Source organism: Lepidothrix coronata, unplaced genomic scaffold (genome assembly GCF_001604755.1).
Source record: "Lepidothrix coronata isolate B3197 unplaced genomic scaffold, Lepidothrix_coronata-1.0 Scaffold6, whole genome shotgun sequence".
NCBI classification, from domain to species: Eukaryota; Metazoa; Chordata; class Aves; order Passeriformes; family Pipridae; genus Lepidothrix; species Lepidothrix coronata.
In genome coordinates, this window is record NW_016690186.1 from 4,484,574 (window position 1) to 4,508,940 (window position 24,367).

Here is a 24,367-nt window from a genome sequence, read left to right on the forward strand (position 1 = left end):
AAACCCCACAAACTTTTTCCTGTAGTCTATGATTAAAGAAATAGATATACAAGGTTGAAATCTGCTGCTTAAAAAATTTAAAATGACACTGTGAGTAGAAAAAGTCAACCTCATTTATTTACAAAAAACGATACTTCCTTTCTAAAATCTATTTTGTACATTATATTTTTCTTCATATATCTAGTAGCTTTAAATAGTAAGTAGCTATTTTAAATATTACTTTCTATGTTTTAATTAAATTTCCAATTTAAAACCAGCTTGATACAAATCATGGCTATAAAACCTAATCATCTAGTAAATAAAAGAAGTCATTGCCTATTTTCCAAAAGTAGAAGACATGAACATTAAAAATCTAAATACATTGTGTTAATTTATACAATTGCTTAATAACATACAGTCTATAACTTTGTTAGCAAAAAAATAACACCAAAATTGACATACAGGCTTTATTTAGAGGATAATCACGATTATTTTTTATGACTTTTCTGTAGGAAATGAAACAGAAATATGAGACAATGAATAAATTTAATCTTTTAAAAAAATGTTTTGCTACTTAGTAATTTAAATCAAACTGTGCCAAAAACTCACTGTACTAAAATGCTTGTGATCACAGAAAATTGTATTTATTTATTAATTAATTTCTATGGATGAAGTCCAACTGCTTTTCTCTGAATGGGTCAAACATTCATTTCAAAAGGGAAAAATATGACAGCAAAACATGTAAGTGCTTGAAATGAACATTGATGATCGTAGTGGAAAAAATAATACCTTAAGAACAGAGCAGGCAGTTCTGATATGGAGACCAAAGAACACAGTAAAAGAAAAACAAATTCAAGAAGAGACAGTGTTCTTTGTACATATATACAAATTTGGAAAGCTGCAACTAGTTTGTCCATAAGCAGTGAAGATCCATGAATATTATCAGATCCTTGTTCACTTGAAAAGCTAGATCAGAAAAGAATGCTAAAAATAAACTGGATGCTAGGGAGAAAAAAAAACCTGGAAGAATGTGACAGATAAAGGGAAAATATTTGGGTAGCAAATAAAGAGGATTCACCATTATTGCTACAGTAGAAAAAGGAAACAAGAGCATTTTTAAGCCTACAGGAGGCATTTCCATTTAGTGGAGAATAATTAGGCTCCATTCTTTAAATCAGCTTCCTCAAGGGCCAGGACCAAATGAAGGAATAAAGCAAAAAGCAACTATTAAGCCATAAACTGCTAGGTTATGAGCTGGAAGAGCAGCTGGGTTTCTGAAGATAAGACCTCCTTAGTGAGTGTTCAGAGACTGTTAACATGAATGATAGAATTAGAATTACTTAGAAAAAAGAGCATGTTAAAAATGTTTTCACCAAACTACATTTCAAATAACTTCCTCTCTTCCATTTTTCCAAGACTAGTTTTCTTAATTATTATGAAAGGCTATCATTTATAAAAATCAGCAATATTGTCTTTGAATTTCAAATTTTATAGGCTATCTCTGTAATGTTTTATTACCTTTTACCTTCTCTGCCCAAGAAATGACAACTATGTAAAACAAATTAGAAGACACATTTCTTCAAAGAAACAATTTTTAGAGGAAATTGGCCACTGAAAGTTATTCGGAATAACTGTAAACAGATTTATATATAACTAGATGGACAGAGAAATTCCTGTCCAGTGAGGGGCTTATTTTCCAAAAATCAAGAGCACAATTAATTCCAATTTCAGTCAGACTATACTGATTTAAAAGCAAACGAGCAAAATCAACAGCAGTTCACTTCCTTCTTTGTTAAAGAAACCACAGCAGATGAGAAGGATTGTTTACTAACGGCCACATTACAAAACACAAATTAATATTGTTAACATATGCTGAAGACTAGAGTCTACCTCAAGCATAAAATGTATGCACACACTCAGGAGACATGAAACTTCACAGAGAACTCCCTTAGGAGAACATACACATAAAATCTCTCTCTAAAATACCCATAAAATTCAATATTTTCTTTGTGTGACACAGATCTATACTTGTATTGACATAAATGGTTACACTTTGCCAACACAGATGTATCGAGTAATTCACCTCCATCACTCTTTGATCTCTAGAGCCCAACTTGCCAAATCTGAACAATTCAGAACTCGGCTGTTGCCATCAGCTCTTGAAAATGAAAACCAGTTTGGGAGTTAGTTAATTGTACGAGTTCGCCAAAACAAGCAAATCCAGATGTATATATCAAGGGTACTACTGTGACTGCAATATTCTTTTTGAAAACTTGTACTGTGAATTGATTAATAGTATTGAATGGTATTTTTCGGAAAAAGACACCAAATACCACATCAGCTTCATAGCTTGCGCTGAATCCCACTATATTCACAGCATGTTTTTGAGCCCAAACATTTCACAAAGCATAGAAAACTGTGAATCCTTATTCCAAAGGAAGTCAGCATTTTCCGCTAAAAATATACAGCCTGTCATCACTAAGCCACCAATTTCTAAGGCCTCATTAACTACTGTACAGGAAAAAAAAGCAGATAAGAAAGATCCTCAAGCTCCACAGTATCTTCTCTCATTCTTACAACTCCCCTCAAGTGGCAACGAAACAAAAGAAGTTAAACTCTATCCTGGGTACTGTATTTTTATTTTATAGTTACCTGCAGGGAGATGAAACAAAAACACACCAAAAAAAATCTAAAGCAAAGTGAAAAACTATCTCTTGCTGATGTATCATCCAAAACTCTATATTCGAGCTGCTACTCCATTACTGCTCTTCTGCTTTTAGAAGATTGTATCCCATATCCAGATGTTGTCATGTGTCACAAACATTTTCAGTAGAATCATCCAATATTATTCCCAAGAAACAAGATGGTAAGGGTAACAGGTTTCCCTGAATTGCCAGAAATTCCACCCCTGGAAAGAAACTAAACATTTAGATGTGGACTCAAGTTTCAAACAGTGGTGAATATACATTCCCCGCTACAGAGTTATCCTAGGGTTTCCTAATCCAAAAAGCACAAGGTATGGAGCACAGTAGCTACAAGCAAAATGTCAGGATTCAGCACGAATCTGATCCTCTGCGGTCCGTCATTTTGTCAACTACCTCTAAGAAAACTGCCTAGAAAATTAATTCTGCCATTCCATGTTCACAGTTGAAGAACATACAGTTCTAGGAAGTGCTGAAAACCAAAGCGTCTCCAGAAGACGTACGTGGCTCATATTTGGGCAAACACCAGAACCTGTGTTTGGGCTGGGCTGGGAAGTCACGCTACCCTAGGAATTGCTATCTCCTCCACAGTTACATCATTGTGCATTCCATTGGTTGCATGAAGACAATTTCTAATCAACTGTGCTCCGTGGCTGATGGATTAGCCCTGGCTTCAGAAACCCCAGGGACAAATGCTTTTTGAGAACAGAACATCCTATTGATGGGCAAAAGGATATTATAGTCATCATTTTCCCAGGCAACAGTAATTGTGATTTTACTTCTTTTACCGACAGCATCTTTACATGCTACTGCTGTATTTGAAGGAAATGGAATTTTAAAGATATGAGACTGCGACAGAGCCTCTATTAAAAATCCCATTCCAAACAAAATCAATTGTACCGTAAAGAGTTTCTTTAACATATTGCTTTGGATAAGGTGGGGAAAGAAAAGGTCTCCATAGCATTTGAAAAATCCTGAGGTGTGACCATTCCACTTGTCCATTTAGCAATACTGATGTGGAGTAACAGCTTTTGCCAAATCATGTGTTTATAATTGTTAGGAATTTTCATATTATTATGCTAATAAAATTGTTCAGTAGCCTGCCTTTGTACTGGGAAAAATGTGCCTGCTGAGGATATGATTCTTCTGTGTTTAAGTGTCAGTTGGTACTTTTTATTCCGAAAGACCACCATTTAAAAGCCCACAAACAGACTGAGGCTGTCACTTACAGTTTCATCCTCTGCTTCCAGCTACATTTAAAGAGGTATTTTTTAAACTTGCTAAACAATTTCTGATCACTCTGTCAGATTTGGGGCTTCGGGACTCTATCACAGTGGAAATGAGCAAACAAAAATGCAATCAATTGGGCAATTAAAAATTCAATGTGCAAGCAAAGCCCATCCTCATATGTATCACACATATTCTAAAATCAAAGTCAGAGAATTTCATTAAGTGTTTTTTGCACTGAATTAAATGCTACTTTTATGCAACAGAATGGTTTCCTGGAAAGAGAAAAAATGCCAGCTTTAGTGTGAAAAGTGTAATTGCTCTGTTAGATCAAATATTTTCCATAGAAATACCTTTCCTCAAATATTAACAAGTCATCATCTCATCTTTGACAAACTAATTAGTCTGTCCATATTAAATTTCCCAGTACAAAGGAGGTATTTTTTCACTCAGGACTTCTTATATGTCTTTTCTAGATCCTTTCCTGTTTTCCTTAATTTCTTCTTACAGCTATAATGAATGCAATACACTAGTAATCATTTAACTAGTGTTATACCCAAAGGAAACACTGTGCCTATATTCTTTAATCAGTACTATCAGAGTTATAGTCTAAGAACTGCATTGGACTAATTATCAAAAGCATCTCATTTATGTTAAATTCATTTTCTGTTTTGATCCTTAAATGCTCTTCAGATACACTGATTTATTGAATATATATTTCTGCTGTGCAAATGTGACCTTTTTCTTCACTTTAAAGTCTAAAAAAACTCACCCTGTTTGACTGTAATAATTTACAAGGCAATCAAGAGAAGTCCTGAAATTATTATTTATTATCAATAAATTTAAGCAAGAAGGATTTTATAGTGTTCAGAAAGTACTGACAAAAAATATTGAACAGAGTGGTCAAATCACACCCTTAAGAGCAAAAATGCCTAGTGTGGATGGTGATCTCTATGTCTTTGCTGATTAAACAATTTGTAATTTCAATCCATTAAAAACTGGCTGTATTTCTTGGGCATGTTCCTATTTTTAAGCCAAGCCTCCTATACTGTAAATGAAATCAGTTACAGAATTCTATGTGTATATAAATGATACCTTTAACAACAAAACTTTTGGTCTTAAGAAAAGCTATTATCAAAGGTGTTTGACAAAACTATGTTCTGTATTAGCTGACTGAAATGCTATTTATGAAATATATGCGGCTTTTAATTTTCTATTGATCACATCCAGCACTGGTCTTTCTATATGCAATACTCACTACTGCCATCCCATTTACTCTTTTTTAATACATCCATTGCATGACCAAAAAAAATTAAAATGTCTTGTTCTCAAAAAATTAAATATATCGCAGTTTTCCAAGATTTGTTAAAGATTACATCAGGGGAAGTTCTCAGCTTTAAAACCAATCTAGGTGTAATTTAATGCTCTACTCCAAATATTCTGAAACATAAAATTTTAGCAGCTTGTCTTTTATGTCACCACAAGTGCTAGAATTATTTTTATTATTGTAAACTATGAAAATAGTACGCAGCCTCCTCCCAGTCAAAACCCATCAATTTTCTATTTCTGGAATTATGACATCCTATTTACATCCTAAATAATTGCCTGTTTCTCGCCACGATTTTTTATTTGTTTGTAACAAGTGACATCAACTTGTGCTTTGTATTTGTAACTGTATTTCCACTGGTTTTTACTGTTCTATTCTCAGTGCAATTTGAGGAACTGTACATTAACAACATCAACAAGTTTTCTGAGTATCAAACAGGCACTGTTAAAGAACTACAAGCATGTGAGTTCACTTACACATGCAGCATACACTACATAAGCATAAAACCACTCCATGTGCAGAATTTGATAACTGATAGGCATAATAGATCAATGAAAATGAAGACGCAGAAGCCATTTAATAATTCTTGACTTTTTTGTTTTCCACAGAGCTTCAAAACTTCACTACTAGATAGATCCACAACAACCTGTCTTGCACTCCCATCCCTGAACTCTTTGCGATTTCCAGTGGTGCTAGAGACCAATACTGAAACTGCAGTATCGGTCTTGTACAAGTGCAGCATGGAAGCTAAGTAAGTTGCTCGAGATCAAAAAGGAAGTCTGCAGCAGAACAACATGAGCTGAGCCTTTTCATGTCCTAGTTGTAAACAGGGCACCCTCTCACCATACAACAAGTGAGCCAAAACAGTAGGTTGCAGTCCAGTGGTGGGACAGGTTGTGGGCGGGCAGCAGAAGAAAACTGATTAAGGAAAGGTTTCAGAGGTCCTGGGAAGTTTGATTTTTTTTTTAATAAAGCATTCACTTTATAAATATTTTATGAATTTAGTTGTAATAAGAATAATATTCACTTCTATTACTTGCAAGTAATTTTAGGTGACTAATATTTTCTTTATGACCAATTATTAACTCTCAAAAAGAAAAAATATTTCTAAGGTTGCAATTTTCAAGTTCTTTCAATGATTCAGTTTCTCATTATCTTAGAGAAAAAAAAGCACAGCATTTGATACTTCAACATGTCTTTGTCAGGATGGCACACAGGAGAATCTCTGCCTGAAACAAAAAAAAAATACAAACCTTTGTCCTCTGCCCAGAAGTCCACTGAGGGACCAAGCCCACATGTCCACACTGAAATCAGTGAAATGTCTATCTGACAACTGCAAGTCTGAAACCCGGTAAAGACAAATTACTCTTTTAGTTGTGGGTCCAAGAACAAAAAAAATGTAAGTCAAAAAACTACCTACTGAAAACACACCCAAAGCACTATTCTTTGTCTTTTAAAACCTTAAGTTAAATAAAGTCACTTAGTGTTCCTGATTTCTTTATAAGACCAAAAAAGAGAGGGAGTCACTCAAAAACAGTTCCACTGAGTACAAAACATTACTTATACTGCTTGGAAATCACACCACAAAAATCCCAACAATACTTTTTTCTTTTCCCAAAACATGCCCTCTAATACTGAAATTAAAACACCTACCACCATTTTCTTCTCCATTATTATTGTTTGTCTCAGCCATTTCAGTGCCATCTAACTCAGATTCACATCCTAAATCCAATGTTCCATCAGTAGGGCATGTTGATTCTTCTTTCTACAGTTAAAAAAGAAAAAGAAAACTAAAATTAACAAGGAAAAAAAAATCAATCATGATCCTGCTGCATCTCTGAAAATAGATTACTGCAGTGTACTCGCATGCTTACATTTCAAAAAGAAAAAAAGAGAATAAAATAAAATATGCTTGTGAGTTACTTTAAAGAGAGCCATAAAAACAGACCTTGATTAAAAAACTGCAAACCAAAAAAACTGTTTTGTGAATTCATAACATGCTATTTTAAAAAGAAAAAAGTCAAATAAAATGCAAGATCTTCCACTTCTTCTTTATTTTTTTTTTAACAGAAACAGACTTGTTTGGCTGTTAAAAATCCTAGTTTTCCAGTTGAGTGTCTACAACACTGCAGCAAAACACAAATCCTTTAATGTTTCTTTTCTGCCTTTGCCTGTTTCCTGAATTCAAATAGCTGAAGCAACCTGGAGCTCAAGCATGGGAGTGATTGTGAATACCTGGAATTGTGCCAAGAATCTCTCCCGATTTAAAGAAAAACAACAGCATTTGTTCTAGTGAATTGGGAAACAGAGCTCCTGAAAACTATTAATTTAGTTTCAGGTACAGAATTTTTAGTTATCAGGAGCAGGTAAATGTATATACTTTTATATTTTTATACCCTTATACCAAATACATCTGTCACAAATTACAAGAGATCCTTCCCCTCAGCCCAAAATTTTAGTTGATTACATTTAGACTGCCAAGCAGATAATCTCACTTACTTGTTTCTCATCTCTGCCTCACATTCCTCCACTCCTGTTGTGAAACCCCTCTAAGTTTGATCATACACAACAAGAAAAAAATTCCACCCACAGAAAACATCATGTTCATAGCAAAAGAGAAAAACAAAACCAAAAAGGAATAGAAATAGCATAAAGGCAAAATGCTATCACTATAATTATATTCCTTCTCAAAAGCAACCATGCAACCTGTAAATTAAAAGTTGATTTATATTAGACTTGCAAATAATTTTTCACTATTCAAAAATCAAACATTAATACAATTACTTAATGAGAAAGTCAATGATCCTCTTGAGCTCACAGCTCATAAAACAAAGGCCTTTCTGTGAACAACTCTGACACAGCAGCATTTTAGCTAAGCTGCATGTTTTTTATACCATGTGCCAAATTCAAGAACATGTATATGCTTTCTAGGATAAAACATTCAATGTTTACTTTCATTATAAATCCTTTTAAAAGACATCTGAAAGCAGTTAGAAGGACTATCAGGTCATTTCCTCTCCAAAGAATCTAATCTGTTTACCTTTATATCTATTGAGACATTCATAAAATGGATTAATAGCTATATGTACATTCCATTTACAAAATTTAAACTTACTTTGAGAGCATAGAGTCCTGATTTCCCAGGGATTTTGAAGAATGTTCCATCACCTACACGAGTGTTAGTATGAAGCATTGCATTCAGGCAAGCTAATGGAGAGGTTCCACTGAAAAATAAAATTGTGCAGTCCAAGATTGAGTGCCTCTTGCAAAACTATTCCCTCAGTCTATTTTTTTTAAACTCATGCTTGCCTGGCTTTTTTTTTTTGCCCCCTCTCTTTTTTTTTTTTAATTCTCTCAACCCTGAAAACATCTACATTACAATAACAGGCCAGTTTCAAACTTAATCATATGCATCTGTCCCCTAGGCTTGAGGCAAAAAGTCTGTGAATTATAATTATGCTTTTCTTCATACAGCAACCAGTTCCACATTCTGAGAGAACCAAAGTCCAAATATTTATGTGAAATTACTTCATAAATAACACCACGAAGCCTCATTTTTAAAATGTTACAGACAATGTGGCTGCTGCACATGAATGATCAAAACAGCACCAAGTTCAAGGGCAGCTGCATCCCATAGGATGAAAGGCAACAAAAGAATAATAAAGAGCCCAGAAAGAACACATTTAAAATTAAAAGTAATATATAGTAAAGCCACCTTCTGGCTTAACATGGTCAGCATGCATTATTATACATAAATATGAACACATTTGTACCTTTTATGAAGCATTATCTTTTCTAATTAGAGTTGTTTTAGAGATTAAGAGATTGACCTACTCAAGGTAGTAATTGTAATACCACTGTGGGAGCATATTAAAGGACTATTTAAAAAAGAAATACAACACATTAAGAAAAAAGAAGTATTTGGACAGGGATGTCTGCATGTTTACATCTCAGAAAAAGAAAGCACATGTTTCTAACCCTAGTTAGACGCATACTATTCTGAAAAGTTGAACTAAAAATGGTGGGCAAGGAAGTATTCATAAATTATTTTATTTTAATTTAAAAATTAAAGTACAAGATTTATAGATGTACTATCACATCTTTGTCCCCATTTACTGGCTACTGTACACAGTGTACTCAGGGACTGAATCTGAAACTGTGCTTCTTCCCTGGGGTCCCTAGTCTGCACGCACGCTTATCTTTAGCCACGTAAATATATTCCACTTGGTTAAGTGGAACAATGCCTGTGCATTAAATTAAGTGTGTTGCTAAGTATTTCAGGATTAATTATATACTCAACTATAAACCAGAAACAGGGCTTCAAAGTTCATCAGAAAGTACTCTTCTTTATTCTGCAGAATTATAACACAACATCTAATCTTTGTTGAAAATTGCATGTCCGATCTCTTTTTTATAAACAAAACTGGACTGAAATTTTTGTATTTCATATGGTGATGTTTTCTGCTGATTTTCATGGCTTCATTACAACAAAATTTATCCTTATTGTACATGTATTATTTTAATGGCAAGATCAATAGTGTGGTAATTGCTCTTCCGGTAAAAATTAAACAATAAAGTGTCCTCAGGCCAGGAAGTCCTGTCTGTTATAATTTATTTGCTAGAGGTCACCTAATGTATCACATTACTAACTCTAAAATTAAAAATTTCAAGTAAAAATGCTGCTTGTTGATAAACACAACAGATATGTAACAAGTATCTATTTTATGACTATCCTAAATATAATCACAATATGAAAATTCTGGGAAGTGTCTTTTTTGTTTGTTTGTTTCTTTTTTCCCCTCTGCAAATAAAATTAATACCACATCTGGTTTTGATATAATACTGTAACAAAATACAAACCTAACTATATTAGAAATAAAATGATACTGCTAGCAGTGGGACAGAAAACATTAAGAGAGTTCATTGAGTCTAATGATTACTTAAAACACTTTTGTAATATCTAGAATACTTATCTTTACACATTTTCCTTACTGCAATGATGTTTGACAAGAAAAGACACAAAGCTTTTAATACAGCAGTTAGTTGCGTAATCTCTTCCATATGTTAACATACATAATGTGAAGCAATTTCAACTCTCTCAATCTTGGATCTTTTTAGTGAAACATTATTACTGATCGAGACTTTCTCTGCACGATAGAAAGAACTTGCTGACTCTGCAGTGGAAGACAAACTCAGTATGTCAACGAGAAACAAAACTGCATGCACATGTATGCAAGATTTGTATCCTTCTATTCTGACAGACACACTCTGGAATCCAAACTTATTTTTAGATATCATTAACCAATTAAAATGATACAAGATGAATGAACCCAAAATAGAGGATTTGGCAACATCTCATGACCACTACTGTGCTCACAGCAGATATCTTAATCTTCAAAGTCTAGACAACTGGCAAGTCGACAACAGAAACTCCTCTTTGACTTACAAAGAAACCCGTATTGGCTACTGAGCCAAGATGTACTTTAACTACTGCTATGCTTGTTGCCTACAGATATCTGCAACTCCTAATGGCATGCAACCAAAGGGCCATACCTACCCTTCTTGAAAACTGCACTTGGGTATGTCTATAACGAGCACAAAACAAACCACACATAACACACTTAAATGGAAATGAAATAATAATCTGGACACAGTGAGGTAGGATTTATTTATTTTGAGCTAGCAGATCAAACTGAAGTTCTATGTTGCCCTTTTTCACTGCTATGTTGACCCATGTTAACCAATGACTTTCCTGTTCTTCTGTCAGCACTGGTATCCTTGAAACACTGTATTAAAATTCCCAGATGTTACTCACAACTGATACTGGAAATGCTTGCAACACATGCTATCACAACACATAGGACCGTGGTTCAAAAAGCCAGCAAAGATCCCATGATGCAGACTGATGTCTGAATCACAGAGCACTTTCTGAGGGATCTGTACTACTTATCGCATGCTTTCTAAATTCTCCTACAGCCTGAGGACATGTTCCTTCTGCTCACAGCTCCTGGCAGGTATTAATAAAGCAGTCAAGGCCTGCCAAATATAAGGCTGAGTATCTCTGAATATCAAAAATGGCACAGCTTGACCTAAGTTCTTGAAACACGCCAAATCAGTTCAACTTTGATTCAGTCAAATGAAATTGCATACAATAATATTCTACTTTGCAACTTGATATCTGTGAATTTTAAGAGCCATAATATATTTCAAACCGATATGCTGCAAGTTTTATTGCCACAGTCTGCACACAAGAAATATGTTTACCATTTAGAGCCTTCAGATGCAGAACTTTCATACTATTTATCATCTTTTGGGTGAGACTGCTTTAAACCACTGTGGTATTCTAAAAGTCATTCATACATGGGAGTTATCATCTGTAGCAGTATGTCTTTAAGATCGGTATTTTTCTGCTTGTCTGTTTATTTTATATGCATATACATCTATACACACATACGAGCAGTGTACCCCCCCCAAACACATACTTTCAAATAGGTTTAAAAAATGAAAAATTACTTACTTTCTGTGAAGATGATGTGATGTTATGATGTTACAACAACCAGCAACATAGGAAAGAGAAAAAAAATCAAAATACAACACTCATTAGCTTTCCAATACAGAAGTTGCTAACATAACTCTATCATTTAAAAAACATCAGGCATTTCAACGTTCCATAAATTCCTTTCCCAAAATCACTATGAGTTAGTAGTATTCAGCACATCCTTTCAAAATTCCTGTTCATTATCAAAGCAAGCTTTTTACCCCAACTCCCCCAGTCAAAAATTTCTCCAACATTTAGTGATTCTGGGCTCCCTCTACTGGTCACGCAGCCAGTGTTACCTAAATCAAAATGCCAGACTACGGTTTCCACACACAAAACTCTGCAAAAACACGCAGGGGAAGCACACATTTCAGTTATTTCCTCCTCTGCCACCCTCCCCAAAATCCTACAAAAATCTGTAAAAACACCAGCAAAAACAATACTTATTTTTAAATTGTGAACTTCTCAAACACGTACTTTCATCAGAAAAACCCTGAAAATGTCCATTGTTATACTCTTAATTTTAACAGTCTTTGCTAGACTGTTTGCCAAGAGACAAAAATTACAATCTTGGCAAAAAAATATTTTAAATATGGAAAATAAATTGACTAAAGCTAACTTGTCTAGGCAATATAGTGTGGCAGACCGTAAAAGTTCCCCAACATTATGCAGGCAAAACACCTCAGGTCCTACAGCAAGGCAGCATTTCAACCACTCAGCCCCACTATATGTGGTGTAACCTCTCCTTCCTGATATGTTCCCAAATCTATGACAACCACTGTAAGAGGACCACTGAGGTATTGCAAATTTGTTCCGTATTTATTTGTTTGAAATCATCTGCTCATTTCATAGAGATACATAAACAGTCACAAGGGAGCAACAATTTTTCCTCACTGCTGGAAAAAAGTAAAACCAAAAGGCTTCAGAACTAATTTGTGATTCAAAGTCACACAGAATAGAATACGTTTATAATGCACATAAGTTACACCAGTTTCAGAGTGACAACAGATAAAAATAATAAAACATATGAGGGAAGGTTGTAGAAAACCCATTTGTGTGGTACAGTAAACAGAAAAGTAAAAGAAGGCATAAATTGTTATTTTCCAGAAACATGTAAAAGGCCGCTGAAGTTAATTGAGATAAATGTTCTTCATGGTCACTGGGGAAAGAAAAAGAAAGTTCATAGATAGTCTAAAAGTGTGAATGTAGCTGTTGATGTTTTAATCAACACCAGATCTGAGCAGGGGAGTTTGTAAAAAGACCTTTCTGAGAAGCTCATACACACACCAGTCCTGGCTGGTACACAGATGCGAACCTATCCCAGTGTTTGCATCGAATGATCTCTCGAGCATGCATCCAACACTGCAACCTATGATTCTTTATCTCTTCAATAAGTCGAAATTCTTATCAAGACTGGGCTAATAATATACCCTAAGTATACTTTTTCCAACATATACAGCACCGAGAAATGCTGGAAAATTGACTAGATGTCTATACGTGCATTGCTTGCTGAAGTGTTCCACAGAGCACTACATGAAGCACTAGATACACCAAGTGTGATGAAGCCATCTTTGGCTGCTTCTTAGAAGCTTTCCACAATCTTCAAGGAGCTGTGTGCTCATGGTCCTGCAGTCAAGTGCCAGCAAAATGTCCCAACTTGCCTTACAAGATTGTAGCCATGACCTAGCTTGGGAATGCCACACAAAACCACCAGGAACCTAGGCAGCTATACCAAGACAAGACAGCTGTCCTATACATGAGGAAGATAGGCAAACTGCTGCTGACTGGTCTAGAGCTGCTCTCCTCCCACAGCCATACTTGACTGAGCTGGCAGTGTTGCAGCAGCTGTTAGTGCTGGGGCTGCAGCAAGATCTTCCAGCTGGAGCTCAGAAGGAATACCCAGGAGAAGTCCACTAAAGAGAGGACTGAAAAGAAGACCCGGCCATTTTACTGTATTCAAATGGCACAGGATCCTTCCCTTGGCACAGAGGGAAGTAGAGAGCACAGGTAAACAGAAGACAATGTTGATCAGTGCAAGATTTCCTGCCAACCACTTGCAATTTTTTCAGCAATAAAAGTTTCAAATTAGTCTAAATAAACCAGCCAGCTGACCCCGGCTGGACATCATGTGCCCACCAAAGCTGCTCTATCACTCCCCTCCTCAGCTGGGCAGGGAAGAGAAAATACAAGGACAGGCTCATGGGTCAGAAAGAAAAGGACAGAGTGAGATCACTCAGCAATTATCATCATGGGCAGAACAGACTCAACTTGGGGAAATCAATTGAGTTTATTACCAATCAAATCAGAGTAGGATAATGAGAAATAAAACAAAACTTTAAAACACCTTCCCTCCACCGCTCCCTTCTTCTTGGGCTTATCTTCACTCATGATTTTCTTTACCTCCTCCACAGCAACACAGGGGTGATGGGGAACGGGGGCTATGATCAGTTCATCACGTTTTCTTTGGTGCTCCTTCCTCCTCAGGGAAAGGACTCCTCACACTCTTCCCCTGCTCCAGGGTAGTTCCCTTCCACAGGGTGCAGTCCTTCAGGAACAGGCTGCTCCATCATGGGTCCCCCACAGGATCACAAGTTCTGCCAGCAAACGTGCTCTAGCACGGTACTGGAAGGAGCCTGCTCCAGCACAGGCTTCCCATGGGGTCACAGCCTCCTTCGGGCATGCACCTGCTCCAGTGTGGAGTCCTCCACAGGTTGCAGATGGGTCTCTGCTCCACCACAGACCTCCATGGGCTGCAGGGGGACAGCTGCCTCACCATGGTTCTGCACCAAAGGCTGCAGGAGAATCTCTGCTCCAGTGCCTGGAGCACCTCCTCCCCATTCTTCTTCACTGACCCTGGTGTATGTAGAGTTATTTCTCTCATATATTCTCACTCCTCACTCCAACTGCTGTTGTGTAGAGCTTTTCCCCCCCCTCTTAACTCTGTCATCCCAGAGGCACTACTACTGTTGTTGATGGGCTCTGCCTGGCCAGCAGGGGGTTTCGACTTGGAGCTGGCTGGCTTTGGCTTTATAGGACATGGGGGAACCTTCTGGCAGCTTCTCACAGAAGCCACCCCTGTAGCCCCCCACTACCAAAACCTGGCCATGCAATCCCAAAACACACAGGAAGACTGCAAGCAGTATATTTGCTTTCTCGGCCAACGTTAAATACAGACTACATATTTGTATTGGGTCTGGCTGAGATGGAGTTCAATTCCCCATAGTAGCCCTCACAGTGTTGTGCTTTGCATTGGTAGCTAGAATGGTGTTGATAACACACCAGTCTTTTGGCTACTGCTGAGCACAGCAGTAGCACTGTAACGTTCCTTCTGGGAGGGGACACAAGTAGGCCAAACTAACCAAAGGAAAGGAAAAAGCTAAGGAAAGAAGCAAGAAGGGGGGCATTCATTGTTTCCAACGGCTGCCTGCTAAGGAACCATTATGTGTGCTGAAGCCCTGCTTCTTGGAAGTGGCCAACCATCGCTGCTGATGGCAAGTAGAGAATAAACCTTGTTAATTTTCACTTTGCTTTTGCACACACAAGTTTTTGCTTTTGCCTTAATAAACTGCCTTATCCCAACCCACGAGTTGTTTTCCATCTCACCCTCTCTCCCCTTTACGACTGGGAAGGGGAGTGATAGAGCAGCTGGGTGGGCACCTGGTGTCCAGACAAGGTCAATCCACTACCAGTATTCCAGGTACAATTTCATTCAGTCATCCTTCACTCAACAGCAAAATCACAGACTAAGCATGTTAATCCAAACTAAACCAATTTAAATTATCAAACGGAAAACTTGATTTGAATAATCAATTAAAATCTTGCTTTTGATTTTTTCCCAGTTATTTTCCTATTGCAAGGTTAATTTGTTCATTGCTTAAAATTACTAAAATACCCCAATCAGCCAACAAATAGAGCTTTAATGTAATCTTACTATTTGATATTTGGAGACTACAAATGCATTCAGCAATTATCTAACTTAATGTACAGAAATTAATTCAAGTTTTATTTTCTGATGTTAAAATAGCAATGACATCTTATTTACCAAATCATTACAAGTATACTTATTTCTGTCAAATCATCTTTGGAAAGGAACTGTAATTTCATTAAGGGATTGGCTTTTGAATACTGAATGAAAATATATTAGATGTGCTGGATATAACATGAGAAAAAGGGAGACTTTCCAAAATATCACATATCCAATATAATTTACTAAACAATAAAACCACATCTTAATATGTGGGTAGTAGGTAGCTAGGGAACCATCTACTACTTCTACATATATAGACTAGTGAAACTGTAGAGCTGAAAGATCTTAGCCTCTCACACAAAGTACTTATTCATAAATTTGAACAAGAAAAAAAGCATTTTACTTTTTGAGGTTCCAACTGGTTTCTTCATTTTAAAGAAGTCAGAACTTAATGAAAACTACAGAAAATACTCCTGATACCTACAGTTGATGTGACTGTCCAAACTATTTCTGTTCTGAAGTCTTAACCACTAAAATAATAAATAAAGTCACAATAAATAAAGTCTTAAGCCTTAAGTCACTTGCTAAAATTCTATAGGAGTTGAAGTACATAGAGGTAGAATACTATTTATACAGTTTGAATAAATTATACTTAAGGTTTATTCCTATTATAAGCTCTCACATTTTGATCTTTAAATATATTTTAAAGGATTAAAAGAAATTCCTTAACATATTTTTTTTATTTTTAATGAATTTTATCCATATTAGCCAAAATTAACATCAGTTTTGTTCACATATCGGCAGCACCATGAAGAAAATTTTTACATCTCTGGTCTTATTTATGCTTCACACATGGTACCTGACTTTCAGACTTCAGATATCACCAACAGGGCTACTGTTCTTGAGCAGGGTAAATAAGCCAGGCTATCAGGCTACAAGACAGACTAGCACAGCTCATTCACCTATAGTCTCACAGACTGTAAACAACTACCAGTAGATGGTAGGGGAAAAGACCCACTGTATGTTCTACTAACATTGCTCCAACATCAACCCTCATATAGATTTCTTGTTTTTCTAAATCAGATGAGGATAGAGGCAAGATTATTATTAGTATGATGGAAAAACCAAGGACCAGTACAGACATGCTGTAATGTCATAGATACCCAGTGTCTATCTCAAAAGCTAGCAGTTTTCATTGAAGTTAACCAAAGCAGTGAACGCCAAATATGTAAAGGAGAAGAACCTAGTAATGAACCAGAACTCTGCCCTTTGCAGCTTGTGAGGGTGTTATAAGCAGCTAGAATCACAGCTGACTGAACTGATATCTCACCAAGAAACCAAACCTTTTCAGTGTCCTTCAAATGTAAAATAATCTGGAGCCATGCTGTAGAGAAACTCAACATAGATCCTAAATTCAAGTTAGGTATCATGAAAAGGTTTTTGGTTTTGGGGGTTTTTTTGCCATTCTTAGCAGGAAATCTCATTTACAAACTCATCTAAGTCTAGTTTTACATTTTGAATTGACCAAAACTGGAATCAGGGAAGGAGTTAGAAGTGAAGCTCCTTTTACAGAGCTAACAGGTGTCCTCAGTCTCTTATCAGATCACCTTTGAAGCATTAAACAATGCTGTCTCTCCTTGGAAGAGAGACACACAAGAATTATTTTCAAGTCTCGTGTGAAGGATATACATAACAAACAAATACTGGAGATTATGCCACCACCCTTAAAACCCGTTTCTACTACTTCTAGGATCCTCCTGCATGAAGCAATATCCCTCTGGGCCTTTTGTACATCTACATACAGTCATTGTTTCAGTGATTACATGGCATTGGCACATACAATAAAGACCAAACATAATAAACCTCTAGCCATGTGTCATCATGGAAAAACTAAGAGGGACAAGTGAATGAAACTGTTGCAGGTGAACGTGACAGAAAGACAGGGGGTGCTGGCAGGAAAATGTTATATTATTTCTTTGCTGAAGGGTTTGCCAAACTGTTTGCATTCACCCACAGTCAGTCACAAGTGACTAACTGATCACACAATGTAAGACGTTTCTTGGAAAGCAAAGCTCTCATGCATGACTACCCATACATTTTTATTCTAATTCCCTCTCAGTAGCCAAGAGTTTGGCTCACATTTGCAAATGATGGCATAGACTTAGGGGTTTTTTCACCTCTTAGCTGTGTTGCAGCACTATGGTATATCTAATTTTTTTTTTTTCTGCAGAGGTAAAGATTATTGAAAACACACCTGATCCTGCCTTCTGCTCTGTGCAATGGCCTTTCATAGACATTTCAATCAAGTCTGGCATTTCCACCCTTACCTTTAGAGCACTCTGTGGTCTGAGGCCAGGGTAGATGAAATTCTGATACCCTACAACACTGAAAATTAATCTTTTTGTTATTTAGAGCAAAGTATATTTTATCTCATGGTGCTGGCAGCCTGAGAAAACTTCTGATAGTGTCAAATCTGGTGAGAATAGCCACAATAATGTTCCAGAAGAAAACAACAAATGGAGTTCATCTGTGGTGAAAATGGAGCTTTATTAGGACTGGTCTAAACCAATAAAATGAAAAGCCCTGGGAACAAAAGTTCATCGCAAATCTCAGTACTCCTTAAGCCAGCAAGGCTTTCTCTTTTTTTTTTTTTTTTGTACCATTTTTTCTCATAAGAAAGCCTTTATTTACAAAAAGTTCCAGAACCTGTATAAAATTTAAGTGTTCCTGAACATAATTTTATAGAACTACTGTGATCGATTTGCCCTTGAAAATATTTACAATGTGTCTGAAAACAAGATGCCAGCAGTATAGCAGGTAAATTTGAGAAGAAAGAATAAAAACCACACAAATCTATCATATCAATCCCATATTATACACTACAGACTGAAAGATACTGACAAATTTTTTCCAAAATTTAAATACCCCTACTCATTATTTTTGTTGATTATCTTTACTCATGCCTCTAAGTAAGTCTCCCTGAATACCTTGAATGTTCTGAAAAATATGCTTGAAACACCATTACACCTCATTAAATGATATTCACATATGGCAACAAGCCTTCCTCGACCAGAAAGGAAATGAGAATACAAGTTTTATAGAGACTGTTTACACTTTTCTGTGTTCCCTAACACCTGAGAAAACCCCAGGTTTTTCTTCTTTGTGAAGAAAAATCTCAAAGAAAGGATATATGTAAATGCATCTCTGCACTTTGAGTCTTTACCATTTCGTTAGATGTCGTACAAATAATACAAGAAAGAAAGCAATGCTAACAAAAAAAGGGCATTTTGAACGTGTTTTTGAAAGACACAGGCAAAGATTAAAGAGTACCTTTTGAAATCATCCCAAAAGAAAAATGTTTCAGAAATAAAACTACCCCAAAGGAACATGAAATCAGCACGTGGCAGTTAGTCACAACAGCTAAGGTGTCCCCTGGACTGAGAACACCCTCCTCATTCAACATCACTTAAAAGAAACTATTTGATTTTTTTTGTGTAACAAATTCTTATACTGGTCAAATAACACTGTTCTTTCTGACAGCTACTTCCTATTCAAAAATGTATGGGTTTTTCTCTTTTTTCTTTTAATAGTTTTAACTGATTTCATTAAAAAGCACTAGTACATTTTTCATTTTCTACTCCAATATCAATGTTCACCATGAAGGAAAAAACTATAAAGACAGCGAAAAAAAAAGATTTCTTGCCACATTAAAGGAATTCTGGAGTAGAGGTTAAAAAATGGCTTTCTTAAAGAAACCATGGGTTTTATATATACGATGTCTTATTTTAGTATCAGATTTCACAGACCCCTGTGGGCTTTAAATACATATGTTTAGAAAAATGAAGTAATGACTATGCTACAGTCAAAAATGTACTAAACCCAAGAAAAACACTGCCACAAAATGTGCAATGTATAAAACGAAAAAAAACACCACACCCTTCCAAATATTCTTGGCTTCAAGGTGGGTGAAGCTTACTCCTCAAAAAAAAAAAAAGAAGTCAAGGTGGAAAGTAAAGTGACTATGCTAAACAAGACGTAGTCAGTAATCACTGAATGCCTTTTGGCCTCTAATATTTAATCATCCTACACAAGGGACTTCTATGAATTTATCCCAAGTTCTCTTGTTTAATTTGGCTTTTTAACTGGTCAGTCTCCACAAGTGTCACTGCAGAGTTTTAAGAATATCTTGTGCATGTGTGTAATTGATAAACAACTGGTCGGTCAAATGCAGAAAGTACAGCCCACTCCCCCCCCCAAAAAAAAAAAGTTACAGCTATTTTTAAGAACATTCAGCTCCACCAAGGTTCACACACTCATATAATTTACAGTGGGAATAACTTCCAGAAGTTATCTAGTCCAACATCCAACCCTCTGCTCAAAGCAGGGCCACTTGGATCTAGGCCTCATCTACTCAGGTTTTGTGCACTCTCCAAGAATGGAGACTTCACAGCCTCCCTGGACAACCTTCCTCCTGTGTTTAACTGTTCTCACTGGGAAAGTATTTTTCTTAGTATCAAATCATAATTTTTCATGTTCCATGATACATGTTGTGTCTGCTGCCTCTAATTCTTTGCTTCTCATGCTGTCATTATGCAATCTCCAAGAAAAGCCTGGCTCTGTCTCTCCTACACCCTCCCATTAGTGAGCTGTGGAGTGCCATGGGATCCCCCTGAGCCTTCTCTTCTCCTTTGTGAACAAGCCCAGCCCTCAGCCTTTCCTCATATACCATATGCTCTAGCCTCCAGCCATCCCGGTGAATCTCCACTGGACTCACTTTGATATATCAATCTCTTTCCCGGACTAGGGGGCCCAAAACTGGACATGGTTCTCCAAATGGGGTCTCACAAGTGCTGAAGGGGAAGGATCAGTTCACTTGACCTGCTGGCCATGCTCCTGCTAATACAGCCCAACATGGGGTTGCCCTTTGTTGCAAGGGCACACTGATGGACTAATGTATGCCTTGTTAACCACCACAATTCCCAGGTCATTTTCTGCAAAGCTGATTCCTGGCCTGTTAGCCCCCAACCTATACCACTACATTAATCACTATGTTGCAGAGGAACAAGTTTGCTCTTGCCTTTTTTGAGTTTCATGAGGTTCCTCTTAGCGCAATTCTCTGCTGTCTTGATCCCTCTGAACATCAGCCCAGTCTTCCAGAACACCAACTGCTTCCTCCAAACTTGCTGAATGTGCTGAATCTGTCCCGTTATTTAGGTGTTTAATAGTATTGTTAAATACCTAAATATTTAGGTGTTCAACAGTAACAGCCTCAGTATCAATGTCTGAGCAACACCACTTAGTAACTGGTTATCAACTAGAGTTAGCATGTTTGATCAAAACACTTTGGGGCCTGCAGTCCAGGCAAACTTCCCTCCACCTTACTGTCCACTTCTTGAGTTCCTATTTCACCAATTTGACCGTGAAGATACTAAGGTCTTGCTAAAGTAAAGGTAAAAAAACATCAGCCTCAGCTGACAATCTTGCTGATGTCCTTCCAGTGCACTACACCTATCCTTCTCTGAAGGCAGAGAAGCTTCCTTCTATTGTCCAAAGTCGTAACTTTCCAACTTCCCAATCCTATGAGTCTCCATTCACAGTCAGCTTGTGACTACTATGTAGGTAGTCCACAAGAAGCAAGTAGCCAACATAAACTGTCAGAACTGAGAGAGTCAAATGACTCCTTAGGTTGGCCTTGACCTGCTGCGGCATGCCACCAAAGTCCCCAGAAGTCGGAGCTTCAAGATTTTCCCTGAAGTTTCCTCAGGAAGCTCAAGAAGCCTGGAAACTGCTGCAAACTGCTCAATCTCTGATTAGCTGCCTCTGCTGGAGGTCTGCAACAGAGTGACAAAATATACTGCAAAAGAACAACAGGACTTCTGAGCCTCTGCACCACCCACTGAGGAAGCCCATGCAGCATCTGACAGTGGCTTCATTAACTCTGTTGCACAATGAAAAAGGGGAAAGGTGGCAGAACAAAGTGTTGCCAGAAAACCACTGTGAGCCAGGCCTAGTTCAGAAGGCTGAGTAGGATTCCTACTTTATCATGCTATACTAGGAATGTAATCCTGATGCAGTCACAGCTACCAGCCACACCCCTCCCCTGACTGATTAGAAGAATTTCCAGCCTTTCTTATCATCCACAGCAGGGACTTCTGTTACCACAGCTGTAATGGTTGCAAGACACCACCCTGCAGTTATACCAGCAATAATGCATCTCTGTACCTGTATGTAAGGCCATAGAGTAGTTTCTGCTTTCACCAACAAGGTTTGCACCAAGACTAATACTGGGCTCACATCACTTTCTGCCAGCTCTGCCACTTAACGAAGCAGTCTGAGTGCCTTCCCTCTAAGTCAGACCACGTGTTCCTGCCTCCATGACGTGTTCTTCCCCAACCCTCCTTTCTTCTTTATTTAGAACTTGATTATTTCCCCAAACAACCATGTGAATGCTTGTGCCAGCATCCAGGGAGATGGGCAGCCCAGAGCAGGAAAAGCAGCTTGGTGAGAGCAGGATTATTATTTCGGCTACAATATTGGTTTACAGTAACTGGAGAAGGATGGCCTCAGACTGACACAACTGGTTCCCATTTCAGACTTCTCAGCGCAAGGCCTGTATTTCACCTTTTGTCAGTTAACACAATGCGCTCCCTCCAGCCGCTCCCGAACCTACATGCCAGATGCAGCTGGCTCGCCTCAGCTATAACCCCTTGGGTTGCTACATCTGGACGCAGAGGAGGGGAGAGGCGGAGGTACCACCCTGCTGAGGGAAAGCAGAATTACCAAGCTTGAAGGAGCTCCACACCCCCACATGTTCCTCCGCTCGAGCCTAATGTCATGTCCCTGCTCTCTCACGCGATATCGGTGAAGTTTTCCAGTTGTTGCCATTAAAACCAATTGCAACTAAATTTATAAAACTAGAAGAGGTGCCGATGTACATACATCTCCTTCCACCTTCTCCCAGTAATGAAAAGAAAACAGAAGAGGCAAATCACAACACACTGTTAAGACCTATTAGAATTAAATTTTAAAAGGTAAGCATATTTCAGTAAAATGGTTTAAATTATGGCAAGATTTAACCATTTATGGAAATAACAGAAAAGTATTGCCAAGTAAAGTACTGTACAAAGTACTCTAAGTACTACAGAGTTTAAAACTGTTTATAATTTATGAGAATTATGGATTTCTTTCTTCATATCAGAAATCTTTACATCTTTAATATGTTACTCAATGTTGAGCTACCAGACTGTTATATGACATTATTTTATTAAATAATATTTCTCCCCGATAGAAACAACAGCATTAAAGCAAATTGCTATGCTGATCTTAGAGTGATTAATTTTTCTTTCGTTATACTCACTAGTAAAATCTTACTGAGTTATCCTAATTAAATTGGCATATTAACTTTGCCCATTCCTAAAAATTGATGCATGCCAACATGTTGGGCTGCCAGAGCTTGCTATGCTGTGCCATTTCAGTCACACCATCCGCCTGCCTAAGTAATCAATTGTCCAACTCAGGAAGAAAGTTCTTAATGCTTATTACAATTTCTTTGGAAATTTTTACCTGGAAAGAATGTATCTATTCATTGAATGGCAATGCTGAAACCAAAGTTATTTTAATATAGGGATTTTACTGCTTTTACTTGATGGAAAGTAAAAGGGTCTTGGTTACCACATACAAGCTCTTCCAGTCAGTCAAAAATTTTTACTTCACTGTTAACAGCATGCAGTTACAGATTTCTCAACCACAGTGGACTTGCTTGGACTTGTTTCCCTTTTATTATTTTTTCCCCTCTCATTTTCTTTTGTCTCCTTTTCTTTGGTCCTTTCCTTTCTCTTTCTTTTCCTTCTCTCTCATCTCTATTTCTCTTCTTTCTTCCTCTTTTTTTCTCTCTTTTTCTCTCTCCCACCTTGCATTTCTCTGTTTTTCTTTCCCCTTACATTTCTCTCTTTTCCCCTTTATATCTTCTCTCTCTCTCTGTTCTCCTCTCCATCTCCTGTTCCGTCCTTTCTTTTCTTTCTCTCATTTTTATCGTCTTCTCTTTTCTTTCCCTGGATGTATTTTCTATCCTTTTCTTTCCTCTCTTCATTTTTTCACCTTTTCTCTTTCCTTTCTTCTTTGTTTTCTCTTTTCTCAATTTTACTTTTTCTCTCTTCTTTTTAATTTCTCTCATTTTCTTCTCCTTTCTTTCCTTTTTTCCTCCTCATTTCTCTTCTCTTTACCTTGTTTCTTCCTCTCTCTTTTTCTCCCTTTATTTCTTTCCTCTTGTGGTGGGTTAGCTTTGGCCATAAGCCAAATGCCCACCCAGCCATTCACTCCCACCTCCTCAACAGGAATCTGAGAGGAAAGGGGATGAAAAACTTGTGGGTTGAGATAAAGGCAGGCAGATTGCTTACCAGTTACCACAAGAGACAAAACAGACTCGACTTGAGGAAAATTAATTTATTGCCAATTAAAATAGATTTGGGTAGAGAGAAACAAAAGCTTCCCTCTTCCAGGCTCAACTTTCCTTTTTCATTCCTGATTCTTTTACCTTCCCCTCACTGAGTGGTTCTGAGGGATGGAGGGTTACAGTCAGTCCACAGCAGCTTCTCTCTGCTGCTGCTTCCTCCTCACGCTTTTTGTCT

At 37.3% G+C, this 24,367-nt stretch overlaps 1 protein-coding gene across 2 annotated transcripts in view; it reads right to left on the reverse strand.

Moving 5' to 3' along the window:
- Positions 1 to 24,367, reverse strand: part of ASXL3 (additional sex combs like 3, transcriptional regulator) — a 132,562-nt gene that overhangs the window by 65,000 nt on the left and 43,195 nt on the right. Inside the window, exons 4-5 of one of the 2 annotated variants that reach the window (XM_017833522.1) lie at positions 8,351 to 8,459; positions 6,889 to 7,000 (exon numbers count right to left, since the gene is read on the reverse strand). In XM_017833522.1, the coding sequence (XP_017689011.1) occupies positions 6,889 to 7,000; positions 8,351 to 8,459 (221 nt within the window). Of the gene's footprint in view, positions 1 to 6,888; positions 7,001 to 7,109; positions 7,180 to 8,350; positions 8,460 to 24,367 lie in introns of those variants that run through there. The other variant, XM_017833532.1, reaches the window with a different exon arrangement.